Source organism: Parastagonospora nodorum (genome assembly GCF_000146915.1).
Source record: "Parastagonospora nodorum SN15 chromosome Unknown scaffold_8, whole genome shotgun sequence".
Classification (NCBI taxonomy): Eukaryota; Fungi; Ascomycota; class Dothideomycetes; order Pleosporales; family Phaeosphaeriaceae; genus Parastagonospora; species Parastagonospora nodorum.
In genome coordinates, this window is record NW_001884556.1 from 353,449 (window position 1) to 367,809 (window position 14,361).

The 14,361-nt window shown below is 47.0% G+C and overlaps 5 protein-coding genes across 5 annotated transcripts; all 5 read left to right on the top strand.

Annotated features, from left to right (window-relative positions):
* Positions 1-218: 218 nt before the first annotated feature.
* Positions 219-1,209, top strand: SNOG_05621 (hypothetical protein; the record flags this gene model as incomplete). The annotated part of the gene is made up of 3 exons (XM_001795968.1): positions 219-242; positions 296-374; positions 431-1,209. The coding sequence occupies 3 exons, from the start codon at positions 219-221 to the stop codon at positions 1,207-1,209; spliced, it is 882 nt and encodes a 293-aa protein (XP_001796020.1).
* A 224-nt stretch (positions 1,210-1,433) lies between these two features.
* On the top strand, positions 1,434-2,744 carry SNOG_05622 (hypothetical protein; the record flags this gene model as incomplete). The annotated part of the gene is made up of 3 exons (XM_001795969.1): positions 1,434-1,473; positions 1,530-2,620; positions 2,676-2,744. The coding sequence occupies 3 exons, from the start codon at positions 1,434-1,436 to the stop codon at positions 2,742-2,744; spliced, it is 1,200 nt and encodes a 399-aa protein (XP_001796021.1).
* Positions 2,745-3,260: 516 nt separating this feature from the next.
* SNOG_05623 (hypothetical protein) lies at positions 3,261-4,764 on the top strand (the record flags this gene model as incomplete). Its single annotated transcript, XM_001795970.1, has 4 exons — positions 3,261-3,569; positions 3,620-3,831; positions 3,909-4,066; positions 4,112-4,764. 4 exons carry the CDS (start codon positions 3,261-3,263, stop codon positions 4,762-4,764), a joined length of 1,332 nt encoding a protein of 443 aa, XP_001796022.1.
* A 3,655-nt stretch (positions 4,765-8,419) lies between these two features.
* On the top strand, positions 8,420-9,808 carry SNOG_05624 (hypothetical protein; the record flags this gene model as incomplete). Its single annotated transcript, XM_001795971.1, has 2 exons — positions 8,420-8,784; positions 8,842-9,808. The coding sequence occupies 2 exons, from the start codon at positions 8,420-8,422 to the stop codon at positions 9,806-9,808; spliced, it is 1,332 nt and encodes a 443-aa protein (XP_001796023.1).
* A 1,716-nt stretch (positions 9,809-11,524) lies between these two features.
* SNOG_05625 (hypothetical protein) lies at positions 11,525-13,747 on the top strand (the record flags this gene model as incomplete). Its single annotated transcript, XM_001795972.1, has 3 exons — positions 11,525-12,181; positions 12,237-12,877; positions 12,925-13,747. 3 exons carry the CDS (start codon positions 11,525-11,527, stop codon positions 13,745-13,747), a joined length of 2,121 nt encoding a protein of 706 aa, XP_001796024.1.
* Positions 13,748-14,361: the final 614 nt, after the last annotated feature.

Genomic DNA, 14,361 nt, shown 5'->3' on the forward strand with positions numbered 1-14,361 from the left:
ATTATTGTTAAGTGTGGCTGAGCCGGCATGTGAATTGTGGATGTGTCGCCACAATGACGCGTTCCCGAACTCCAGTTCGCGCGCGTTCACTAGCTTATGAGCTCACCACCCCGCTGCTACCTACGTCTTACACAACTTGCAGCAACTACAGAGCTAGATTGTCCTGGTTGCATTCAAGCACAAACACGAATTTACGATTCTACTAGTCGACACACATTATGGCTGACTTTGCGCCTCCATCAGTGAGTCTCGCGAACAGAAGTCGGAGTAAGCGGCAAGCAGCTTATGTGCACAGGGTCCACCTCCACCTAAGGTCCCAGAAGGCTGGAAAGCTATTTGGAACGACCAGTACAACGAGTGGTTCTTCGTCAACAGTATGCCTCACAATTGTATGGAGTACGTCTGACATGTACACTGACAAACTATTCAGTCTACACAAAGAAGTCTCAATGGGAGAAGCCCAACGAGCCCGCATACCCAGCCGGTGAAGCACCTCTCAACCACGCTCCACCCGGCTACGCTCCAGGAGGAGTATCCGCAACACCGAGCGAGAAGTCGACCTTCGGCTCCAACAACCCATACGCCAACATAAGCGAAGACGAGAAACTCGCCCGCAAACTCCAAGACGAGGAAGAAGCGCGCGCACGAGGCCACGGCCCTGGCGCCGGCGCTTCGAACGACTACTACACCCAGCCCGGCCAGGCTCAGCACGGCGGGTACCCGGATCAGCAGTACGGCCACCAACAGACGCCGTACGATGCGCCGACGCAGGACAAGGGCAAGAGCAAGGGAGGCTTGTTGGGAAAGCTCCTCGGAAAGGCGTCGGGACATAGTTCAAGTTCGGCGCATGGATATCCGCAGCAGCAACAAGGCTATGGACAGCCGTATGGCGCGCCGATGGGGGCGCCGATGGGTGGAGGGCAATATTATGCTCAGCCCGGTAGGCCTATGATGGGTGGAATGGGAGGTATGGGAGGTATGGGAGGAGGAAGACGACCCGGTGGCGGTATGGGCGCTGGAGGCGCCATGGCGTTGGGTGCTGGTGGTGGTCTGTTGGGTGGTGCGCTGCTGGGATCTGCCATGGCGGATGCAGGCGATGGTGGCGGCTACGGTGGTGATGGCGGTGACTTCGGGGGAGACGGTGGTGGTGACTTTGGCGGAGATGGCGGTGGTGACTTTGGAGGCGGAGATATGGGCGGAGGTGATTAGTTTTCTTCACGGCTTACATGCTTGCTGGGTGGCTGATTGCTTTTTATGATTGATTCCCTACTTGTCATTGTTGGGCGATGCAGCTTAATCATTTGATTGGATTGACCTATGACGTCGTCGGTGTATTATCTTACCGAATCTTCAAAACTCCACAGCGAACAACGCCACACTTGAACTTGCAACATACCTTCATGCTCAGAGCGACTTCAACTATCTCCAAAATCATGGCAGCTGAGCAAAAGGGACGGAATATTGTTATCATTGGTAATTCCTCCTATCGAATTTTCTCCATGTGAAGAAATGTTGATTAATCTCTACAGGTGGCGGAATCATAGGATCGACCACAGCATACTTCCTCTCCCACCATGAAAACTTCAACAAAGATAGAGACACAATTACCTTATTAGAGGCCACAAAAATTGCAGGCGGCGCATCAGGTAAAGCTGGCGGTCTCCTTGGGCTCTGGGCTTATCCATCCTGCATCGTGCCACTGAGCTACAAACTGCATGAAGAACTCGCGGAGAAACATGGTGGTGCGGAGCGCTGGGGCTATCGAAAAGTACATGTTGGGCAGATTGATATGTATGGTGTGCTCGCCAAGCAGAGCAAAGATGTGAAGAAGAGCGAGGATTCCGTCTCACTGCAGAAGCGCACGCAGTCAGCAAAGGCATTATTGCGCGCAGCCGGCGTGCCCAAGGACTTGGACTGGGTAGCTGCCGAGGGTATCCAAAGCTACGAAGAAATGGGCACCCCAGCAACAACTGCTCAAGTTCACCCGTACCAATTCACCACATCTATGGCTTCGCTGGCCGAAGAGCGCGGAGTGAAACTAATCCTCGGCTCAGTGACGGCTATAAACCAATCTTCCGGCGCCGTCACCTCAGTGACTTACAAGTCCAAAGACAGCGAAGAGGAAGTCACCATACCAGCAGACACCGCCATCCTAACCACCGGCCCCTGGACAAAATCCCTCTGGCCCACAGCTCCCATCTCCGGCCTGCGAGCCCACAGCGTCACGATCCGCCCCTCCCGCCCGGTCTCGCCTTACTGCCTCTTCACATCCATCACCACCGGCACCTCCACAGCCACCCCAGAAATCTACGCCCGCCCCAACGCCGAAGTCTACGCCTGCGGCGAGGGCGACACACTCATCCCCCTCCCCGCCTTATCTTCCTCCGTAGAAGTCGACCAGAGCAGGTGCGAAGATATCATCAGTCAAGTCAGCAGTATTAGCGAGGAATTGCGCGACGGAGAGGTTACTGCAAGACAAGCGTGTTATCTCCCGAATGTCGAAGGAAGAGGAGGAGGGCCGATTGTGGGGGAGACGAGGGTGAAAGGAGTGTTTTTGGGCACGGGGCATACGTGTTGGGGAATTCAGAATGGGCCGGGAACGGGGAGGGTGCTTAGTGAGGTAAGTCGACTAGATGTGGACATGGATGAGGAGATGGGCTAATTTGTTTGAACAGATGGTTTGGGAAGGCAAGGCGAGCAGTGCGGATGTGAGGAGTTTGGCGCCGGGACGGTGGGGATTGTAAGCACGAAAAAAAAAAGGAAGAACGATGTTGGTGTAGTAGTTTAGATAGCTGTCAAGAGAAGAGTTATGGTACACAGAGACATGTACGTCGTCTTTAGAAGTGCAGAACCTTGCTATGGTATGGCAAACTAACGAGCAAAAACATGGCAAAAACATGCAACAGCGGGAAATGGCCAGTGGTCACCCACCTGACTACTAATCCGCCGGTGCGCTGCGTAGATATTGCTGAGCGGACGGGAAGCTTTGCTGTCTCTCGTTCTGTTACCACAAAATTGGCAAAATTGGCCGTATTCAGTAAGCGGCACGATTCGCGTCCATCATCGTTGCGACACAAAACTGTGAACCAGCCCAACCACAAACTCTTACTAGCTTTAGTTCTTCAACCGCTTCTATGTCATTTCTTCGCCTTCCCCTGCAGCGTACCTCTTTTCATCGCCTGCAATTACATATTAAACAGATCAATGCGCGCCCGTTTCACTCTACCTTGCGTAATTATCTAGCGCATAAGGGTGAAGCTATGGCAAACACGCATCATGACGAGTCCCATGACTACTTTCACTACACTTCCGGAAGATGGCTTTGGGGAGAGGAAGAACAACTTCGCGAACGCTATCGCGCATTCAATGTCAATGAACTTCAGAAGGTCGCTGTGGGCATTGCCGGGTCCGAGAAGTGTGTCTCTATGAGCAAAATTGGCGAAGGAAATTTCAACAAGGTTTTCCGCCTCCAGATGGACAATGGATCGGTCTTGATGGCACGCATTCCTCATCCCAACGCAGGCCCTCCCAAGTACACAACCACCTCAGAGGTTGCTACAATGGACTTTGTGAGACAAACATTTCACTTCCTGTCTTCGGTGGGTACTTATTCATACAGGCAAAATCAATCCTTGACATACCTGTACCAAAGATTCGGGCCTACTGTGCTACAGCTGATAACCCAGTTGGCTCAGAATACATCATCGTGGAGGAAGCCCAAGGCATACAACTGTCGAAGATCTGGGATACAATGGATTTGAAAGATCAATTGGGAATTGTGACTGAGCTTGTCGCCATTGACGAGAAGCTTCTTTCTGCATCACTCAACAGGTGCGTAGCTGCGTTAACTCACAGGCTCTATAAAGTGACTTTTCTAATGACAATAGACATGGCGCACTCTATCATAGAAAAGACAGCTTTCCTGGGTGCGAGACCGCAGAAATCACCGGTAACATTATGGATAGTTTCAAAGCAGATGTCGCGAACAGATTCGTCATTGGTCCCACAGTCGACAGGGCATTCTGGGAGAAACAAAGGGCAGCAATGGCTGTTGATCGTGGACCTTGTACGTAAGCCTCCATCGCGAACGAGCTAACCAACATACTGACAGCCATCGAAGGGAGTAGTGCATCTGAATATGTGGAAGCAATCGCACACCGCGAGATCGCTTGGCTCAGTGACTATGCTGAATCTTTGCCGCCCTCTACGGAGAAATGGAGCGCCTCCAAAGGCCAGAGCGACCCTCGGGCCCACATTGACTTGCTCGGAAAGTATCTTAGTGTCATTGCTAAGTTACTTCCAAAAGAACCTGAACTACTTGCACCCTTCCTTTGGCACCGCGACCTACACCCTGGCAACCTGTTCGTCCATGACGGAAAAATCTCGAGCGTCATTGATTGGCAATCTTGCTGGGTTGGTCCTCTCATCCTCCGAGCAAGGGCACCACGACTTCTGGATTACAATGGCGACATTATGCTGAAGCTACCGCCAGAATACGAGGAGATGCCGGAAGACGAGCGAAGCTTAGTGGAGTATAAGGTACAGCAGTCTGTCCAGGTATATAGTTACGAACATAAAACTGCTGGTCGGAATCCCCTTTTGAATCAGGTGCTAAGATATCCTCATGGAAAGATGTTGAGCAATGTTGTGGAATTTGCCTCTGCGTCTTGGGACGGAGACGTCCTTCCTCTTCGTGACTGTTTGATTCGAATTGAGAGGTACGCAGCGCTATTTACACTTTTGACAGTCATGTCTGGGAACTGATGACTGCTCTAGGGACTGGAAAGAATATGCTGGCTCAACAGCCGCTTGCCCATACCATTTCTCTGCTGAAGAAATCCAGAGAAGCCACGAAGACGCGGTTAGCTATAACGATATGCGGGATTTTTGGGATGACTTGAAAGGCCGAGTGGATGATACCGGTTTTACCACCCCTGACTTCTTTGACGATGCTGTAGATCTCTTTTCCACTCTACGAGAAAATGGCTTGAAGACGTTAGAAGGCCAGGAGCTCAAGCGTTTTGAAGAGCAGACGCGGTGGGTGCTTGACCATAGAAAGAAACAATAAGCTAAGTAATAACTCATCTATTGCTGGCACATTCAAGTAATCTTGACGATCTGAATGGATAATAGTGCTGTCTGAGCCAAAACTTGCAATGCAATCAATCGGTAAACTGCCTTGATCTCATTCTTATTAGCCGTTAAGCGAAGTAGCAGAGTAGAGCTTTTGTGATGGTGCTCCTCGTGTCACAATAAGTTCAGTCCCTTGTTTCACTAGAGAGATAGCGAATACACTCATGCAGTTTCAAGAATTTAATAAGATGTATTAGTAAAAAGAATAACAAAAACAAGATAAAGTGCAATGAGTGCTAGGGAGATAACGCAAAGGTCTTTCTACACTCATTCATCGACGTAGCGATGCTATCAGTCTATAGCCTTCACAAGCAGTTTTCACTCTTTTAAGTCGAATTTGTCATCTATCCTTTTACATTGTTAGTATTGCGATTGTCTGTGCTATCCGTGATCGCGACGATCAGTCTACTTTTCTTCACTGTGAAACTTTGGCCGGGATAGAAGAGCCGAAGTGACGCGACTGCGTGTGGTCACATGGTTGACAGCTACAGGCATAGACTAAATTCCAGGTCCCGGGTTCCGCAATGAAGACACCCTTTCGACTTTTGGTGCTTTGATCTGTCTGCCTTCCATCAGAAAAAAAGAAGGATTGATAGATATTCAGGTGCTGGGCACGGGATCTGAGGACGCGGTGGAGTCTGATCGGCTGCCAACTAGTATCCGTAGACGAGCAAAGCAGCCGGCGTACAAAGCTTCATCGTTCTAATCCATCACAACAACAGCTTTACTACTCACCAGCTACTTAAATCGCGGCGTAGTAGACCACACCACACTTATTAATTTAACAATGTCATCTTACAATCCTGCGCAGGGGCCAAGGGCGCAACCTGTCCTGACTGTCAAGCGGCCACGAGAAGGCTAGATAGGCAAGACTATTGGACATATTTCTTCTCGACTCCAACCTATCGCAAACGAGGGTTGGTATTTTCACAGCTGTTCTTTGCATAGCTACAGAGATAAGTCCTAATTGGGTTACGTCTGTCTTTACAGCGTTAGAATAATCCTTTATCTGATATGTCTACTTTATCAATTACGCAGAAGTCTTAGATTTACTGCCGAAGAAAAAGCTGGAATACTACTTTGAAGCCAGGCGATGATATATTATGTACACTAACGTGTTTCACAACCGAAGCGCGCACCTAACTAAGTCGCGCACTTCACCTTACTAAAACGCCTACGCAGCAGTAACGCATAATATCTTAATAACGCTAAGCTTAAAATTCCTATACTAAAGCAGATATATAGATTACTATCCTTAATATATAAAATTAGCAAATTTAGAGCGTTAGACGCGCTGCAGCTATCTATAACGTTCCTAAAATAACTATCTAAGACTATTATAATAGAAAGTATTCTTAATATAACTGTAAACTAAATATAAAGCGCCTAATAAAACTAAAAGAGAAAGTAATTATAGAGCATATACTTAAGTATTCTATATGCAGTCTGCCTATCTTAAAGGCTAATATGCAAGATATAGCTAATAGACTACTTAGAGAGCACGCTAGCAAGCCTATTAGCAAGAACTAAGTTAATAACTTTATTAAGCATACTCTTAAGCTACGTAAGCGCTAGAGCTATCTATATAATTGCTAGCAAGCTGCCTATAAGAACCTAGCAGTTATCTAGCCTTAGTTTGCGCTAGTTTAAGATATAAAGGAGAAATATAGAGTCGCAGATAAGAATATATATAACTTTAATAAGTCTAGCTTCTTAATAGGTAAGATATCCTCTTAGCTTATAGTAATAAGTTTAGAGAAGCCTAGAAAAGTAAAGAAGCTCTAGCCTAGTAATTATAAGTAAGTTATGCTAGTATAAGGCGTTAGCGCAATAGAGAAGATAATCTTACTCTTTCTTATCTTTATAAGCAAAGTTCTTATCTTAAACTAGTTCTATAATCTTCTGCGTAACTAGGTTATCTAAGTTAGCTCTACTAGCTAGATAAATAATAATCTAGCGCTTACTTAGCTTAAATACTTTAACTCTTATATATATCTTATTAGAGTATATAAGCTACTTATTATTAACAGCTATAAGAGCTATTACGCAGTAGAATTCTAGAAACGCTATAAGAAGAAGAAGATTATTATTCTCTATATACCTGCGCACTTATTATACCTCTTATAGCTACTTAATATTATATATTTCTTGCTATTAAAGCGTATATATAGTAATAGCATCTTAGCTTTAGCATGTAGTTATATCTACTATATTAATAAAGAAACTTTTCTACTAACTTTTAAAGCTGCTTTTAAGAAGATATTTATAGCAGAAAACGTTTATATAGAGTTTTAAGGCACTAGACTAGTTCTATATAGCCTAGAGGCAGTATTATTAAAGCTTAACGTACGCCTCTATACTCTACTATTAATAACTATTAAGAATAGTGCTTAGTAAGTAAAGATACTATATAACGCCTATAAGATAGAAGCGTAGAGTATACTTATTTAATAGAGAGTATAAAACTGCGTAAGTTCTATAGTAAGGTTAATAGATAAAAAGATTATATAGCTAACTAAAGGCGCTTAGTAGATAGCATATAATATAATATTAGTATAAGAAGAAATAACTTACTTTTAAGACGCTATAGAAGTAATAATAAAGTATAAGGCGCGTAAATAATAATATATATAAGTAGAGAAGACCTTAATAGTTAGTAAGGTATTAGACTTAATTACTATAATAGCAGAGAACTATTATAATAATAGTAATAGACTATTAAAGAGAGTATACGCAGAGAGGCGCTGCAGCACTTATAGTAAGACTAGATATAATGCCTGCATCTATAAAGTAGAGATAGAGGATGCAGAAGATAGTAACGCTTCTAATAAATAATATATTTATATTTATAGTATATAAATTTATTATAGTATTACGCTACGTTGCTGCGCAGGCGTTTTAGTAGAGTAAAGTGCGTAACTTAGTTAGGTGCGCGCTTCAGTTATAAAACACATTATTTGCTTTAGAGTTAGAGTTGGAGTTAAGAATAAGAAGAGTTCTGAACAATAATGTGAACTAGAATATAGCTTAGTACATACTATAGTAAATATAGATATTATAGAATTAGTAAGAATTACTATAAGGAAACAAATTGCTGCTCTAGAGCTTATTTCTAATAAGCTAGCGACGTAGTATTTTACTATTTTTCTATTCGTAGCATTAGCGCGTGTTAGTCTATGACTCTACGTCTCATAGCGCGTCCGCCACCTTTTTAAAAAGCCCTTCCTCCTCGCGCGCACGTTTTTCGTTCAAACATCTCTCGTGTAGAATCTGCCTACTCCACATCATGGATGTCGATAAGTGCGTTGTGCTCCACAACAAGATCCTTGAACACGGGTGGGTGCACTCGGGCAAATCGAGAGAAGACCTAGAGCGGAACCGCAAGACATGGTTTGACTACCATGGCGACGAGGCTGAGGCAATTCGTGATATTCTTTCGCCGGATATCATCGCCTTCTTGGAACGAGCGTATGAAGTGGACTGTGAGGATGGCCACGCATTCTTTTACTACGTCGCCGGCCTTTTCTCTCCCTCGCTGATCCATGAACTATCCGAAACCTTTAATCACGACTCCTCTGAGGACAGCATATTGCAAAATATCGTACTTTACAATATGAATTCGTCGTTTGGATCACATCCGGTGGGCTTGGTGTAAGTCCTCCTTGTATGGGACCAGCTGTGGAAAATCACTTGGCTGAACCTGGACAGGTTTGATCAGGAACAACACACCGCAATCATGTGTGTGGACCTCGATGATGGCGACACTATTCAGAATGGTCGCACGGAATGGTTTCCGCTGGAAGTTGTGCTCGAAGCATGGCTGGATATGATTGAGCAGGGCAAGGTTGTTGCTACTTCTGACACTGGCGAAGTGGAAGCACCATGGACGCTCGCACCCTACAGTCCAAAGATTCTTCAAGACACGGTGGCCGTTTTTGACTCCCTGGTCCAGGAGATTGAATCACGTATGCCAGAAGGAAGTGGTATGCAAGACGATTCGACCCCGTTGATCGATGCAACGATACTGGATGTAATGAATCCACAACGTGGTTTTGCGCATCATTTCATCGAGAAGGTGAGGCGCCCACGGTTCCGATTCATCGCTCCTGGTTTAGAAATTTCGGATTCTTCAAATATCACTCCACAGCCCTTTGCGACCATACACCCCGATGCTGAACACGTGGAACTAATTCCTGTCCTGCTATTCCGTGCAGTGAGCGGCACTTCGCCCCGCATGGCACCTGCATCTGGAGACGAATGTCCCTTCGGCTACCCGTTCAGTGAGGTCGAACAATACCACGCAGGATTATACTTATCATGCACGAATTTATCGCACAATAGTTTTGAGGACGAAGCCACGCTAGTTCTGCCGTTCCGCATTGGTGCGCAAGGGTACGCCCGAAAGAGTGACGGAGCACGTTTTGGTGAAAACACTCAGGACGCTGAAGATGTGGAGCCAGATGACACGTTTGCAGACGTGTACCAGCCGGGTCATCAGCCTTTTACCGAGATGCATGCTGTACGACTAATCAGTATTCTCCAAAACTGGCTTGAGATGGTCCAGAGCGGTGACTGGGAGGTGGATGCGGACGGGGTTGTGGGTGGCATCGATGAATGGAGAAGAGCAGACGAGGAGGACAGCTGGGATAAATTCGTCATTCCAATTACATGGTGAGGAGTTTGTGCAGTCTTAATAGATCAGCAAGTCAAAGGCTACGGCGCACATCGCATAGCCCATCTAAAGGACTATGTCAAAGCCACTTCTCCTGTTATGCATTTCCTGACCTAAGCTGACAATTTCGCCACTGGATATTTTCAAAAGCAAGGCTTTAGTAAAGAAATTACTCTTCCAAAATTGGACCGGATGTGTTATATCAAAGACTATGAGGGAGGTACACTGATGCAGTACACTATGCTTCCTCGGATTCGTTACATCGGGGTTGGACGTATGCTCCTGAAGCAGAAAGAAACGGTTCACGCCAAGGTTCGCACGTTGAGCAAAAGCCACGTCATCAATCAATCGCCTCAGCAATGGGCCAACGGTGTCATAACTCTGGTTGATCCACAATCCATCCCCGCTATACAGGCTACCAGCTGGTCTCCGAAGATGGATGCACCATCACGTGAACCACGTCGAGGTCGACATTTCAATGTTTGCCGGGTTTTTCTGTACCAAATACAAAATCACAAGCAAGCATGGTCTTTCCTAAAACTAGTCGATAGAGACGGAGTCCCCAGCTATTACGATACTATTACATTACCGATGGATTTTTTGACTATAGAAGAGGCTTGATAACGTCTTTTATACCACTCCAAAGCTGCTTATCGATAACCTTAAGCTGTTCTTCAATAATTGTCGGCTTTATAACGACCCATCAACGATATACGTCAAGTGCGCAGCCAAACTCGAGTAATGTATGTGGACTTGTTCGAGAGAACGCAGAATGGTACGACTTGTTAAAAAATGATTGAGAATTTGTCACAGTTTGTTCCAAATTCAAGGAGGCGTTTGGTTGCAAGAAACACGAGTGCAGTAAGGACCTCGTCTCATTCTACTTTGCGACCAGTTAGGCATACATTACAAACACGGCAGTTGTTCTCTTGCTTTTTAGTTGTACAATTGCCTCCCATATTCCGCTGCCAGTGTGGCTTGAACGGGCAAACGCTGGGTTCCAAGAGCTCTAGGCATTGTACAAACCTCAACGGCCGCGTTTATCGCATAGAGTTGCACCGACAGGCAGAACAATTGATGAGGCAATTGGTGCTTACTTACACCGCGATGGCAGTACAGAAGCTTTAACTGACAAGTTTGAGGACGAGAGACTCCGTGAATCTAAGTGGACAGCAGCTCAGTAACGAGCAGATGGCAACCTAACTGAGTCTCGTATAAGATACAACTACAGCCAAAAACACTACAATACATCGCGGTTTGCGATGGAAAGCATGTCTATTCTAGCATCAAGATAGACTTTGCTGACGAGGAGGTGATGCGCATCCGCAGCGGGTGCACTAAGATTGAATCTCCAAGTTCCATTCATCCCTTATGGTGACAGATAATTACCACGCATGACGTTGCGTTCGCCGACTTCGCGGCTTGCAGCATCTGTCGTTCCCCAATTCAGGGGCCCCGTCCACACCAAATTTCTCGAGGCGGACAACAATTCGGCAATGAAATTCCAGCCCAGATATTGCGGATGAAAGGTAAGTTTGCCAGTCGTGCTCAAAATCTCAAATAATCCCTAGCTCGGTGAATGGTCCCCGAGACCCTGCATATGCATAAAGACACGATGGAACGGGTATAGCGCAGGAATTCTGGAGCCGCTTCTTATGAACAACCACGACTTCTGTGCTTCCACTCCAGAATTCGCATCATTGTAAATTTTTATCACACATGGGAATTGCGGCGCGAGGCCGGTTTGGCCTGTTGTCCTTCTTCATTTGCAGCGTCGTTGCGCTTGTGCCGGGTGGTGTTGTTGATGGGTGGCGAGCGGCGCCGCTGCTGGCGATATGGGCGGCTGGGGCTGGCGTGAGATGGTACCACGGTGATCGTCAGATCTTGATGGATTCTGTAGTGTTTGGTGTTTGGAATGCGATTTTGGCAAGAGCGGAGTTAAAGGGTTTGGTAACGCGAGGATTAGATGATTCGGACCTGGTAAGATTGTGGGTTGTGGCCTGTTGCGTCGCGGTCCCGCTTGCTTTGGTCGCGTACCTCGCACGACGCGAATCCGGTACCCATGACAGGACACCAGAAGAATTAAAGGGCCTCACGCTCTCGAAGTGGGATGTGTCGTATCCGAAAGCGAAGATCTTTCCTTGTCAAACGAAGCATGCGCGCATGTTTCCAAAGCGGCACGCTTTCCAATACTCATATCTGCAATGCGGCTTCCCGATTATTCCGGCTGGTGTCAGGCCTGATGGTACTGCGCTTGGGAGTGGCGATGCCCAACTTGGTTGCTGGTGGATGAGTATCAGGGCTGAAGATTATCTTATTCGAGGGAACGGATCACTTGGGTTTTACAACAAACTGAAGTTGTATCTCCGAGACCAGGTAAGAATTTTGATAGTTCTCTCTAAGTACTACGTAAATATACTGACAATTACAGAATGTGGACGACGCCGACTGGTCATACGCTTATCTGATTACAGCACCGCGCTTCTTTGGGTACTCGTTTAATCCTGTTTCATTCTGGTACATATACGACTCGGAACACCAGCTCACCAAAATGATCCTGGAGGTCAACAATACTTTTGGCGAGAGGCGCATGTATTTGCTCGATGGATCCAACGTGGTGCCAAGCACTCCTCAATCGACTGACAGCGAAGCGTCATCACCAGATCTACCATTAGGCGCAAAGTCACGCTTCAATGACATATGGATGAAAGACTTCCATGTTTCCCCATTCAACTCCAGGAAAGGATCTTATGTGTTGAGAGCTCAGAACCCATTCCCGTACGCTACGTATGACACGCCTGTCGTCGACAACACGATTACTCTCATCTCTTCCAAGGATCATGCAAAACTTGTTGCGCGACTGAACTCGACTGGTCCGGCCCTGGACCAAGATCACATGAGCGTATCTGATACCTTGCGGTTCATTCTGAGCTGGTGGTGGGTTGGCTTCGTTACCTTCCCTAGAATCGTGAAGGAGGCTGGACTACTCTTCTTCAAAAGGAGCCTACATGTTTGGTTTCGACCTGAAGTCCTGCATACTGGCGTGGGCCGTCTTCCAACGGCGACCGAAGCGTGAGTCTCTAACAGCAATTAATCGCAATAATCACTGACATCCCCAGTACGCTTTGCGATGTTTTCGAGGAACATCTATTCCAGCTCATTCATCGGTCGCAGGAACCATTTCACATTACGCTACATACTGCCATACCCGACAGCCCGATTCGAGAGATCATAACAACATATATACAAGGGCGTGACATACCCCTACGAAAGCTAGAAATTCGTGTCTTGACCCCAGCATTTTACTCACGCTTCGTCCACTACGCCTACACGTCTGAAGCATTCGACCGAGAGTGCATCTTCACCGACGAGAAGAATCGGACGCTATGGATATCGCGACCCGAGCTCCTGCCACTACTCTTCAACCGACGAACACCTTCAGAGCCTCACCAATCTTTCAAGAACAGAACCTACCTTGATGAGATGAGATGGAGACTTCTGAGGAGACTTCGGTGCCCACCAGCAGCGCCTGCTTATGCCGCGTCTACGCCGAGCAAGGCCGAGTTCACCACAGAGGATGTACGGTCCCTGCCATTCTCGGAAATGGACCAGTTTATGCGAAGCTCTCCTGCTCGCATAGGCTCCAGACAGTACAGGAAAATAGTGACCAAGTTATTCTTGGCTCAGCGCTTTGGTTTTGGCTTTGCGGAGGTCCTTGGTTTGATGGATGTAATCGTGAGGGTTCTGTTGTGCTGGCTAGGCGCGTTACAGCTCGCAACTTTACGGACTCAGAGTCAGAACGCGGGTATTGACGGGTGTTCAACGAAGATGTTCAGGGATTGCTCCAGAGACGTAGAATACGGCTATGTGGAATGGTGGTGGTTCGTAGGGACTATGCTCGCGACTTCTGCATGCCACGGATATGGCCTTCTGAAAGGCTAGTTCAGTTGCATCGTTATATGGAAAGTAAAAATAGCTAGCACTCAACTCGCATGTGTAAATATTTGATGCAACGAAACTTGTGATCGTGATGAGGAGCGATCTGGGCTTCCCAGCCGAGGTTAAAAAGCGGTTCCGGTTTAGCGCGGCTAGCCGAAAATCCGGGGAGAACGTCCGCTTGCGCATCTTCACATGCTGCACAGAGAACAAAAGAACGCGTTCAGCACTAACATGTGAAGCTGCACGCGACATCTGACAACGGGGAGGCTCCTTGGTCAGACGCACAGCTCTTTCGAGGCAAACGCCGTGTCGATAACGCGGATGTTGGCCGAAGACATGAAGTCAATCCAAGCAATTGGCAAACGTCATGCCTCCGCTGGTCCACTCTCCGCCAGATCGACGCCAGTCATGCTTTCCAAAACGTCTTTGCCCTTGGGCCGAGGGCATCTCAAACGCTAGGCATGCTGGTGATTATGGTGTCAAGCTTCCTCGGGAACGTCAGTCGGTCCAATGGCACGCTCAGCCGGGGTTCCCCGAGCTCTGAATGGCAGTTCACATGGGATCAGACCATGCTGCTCTGGGTTCTGGGCGCATCTCTTCCCCATAGGATATGTGCT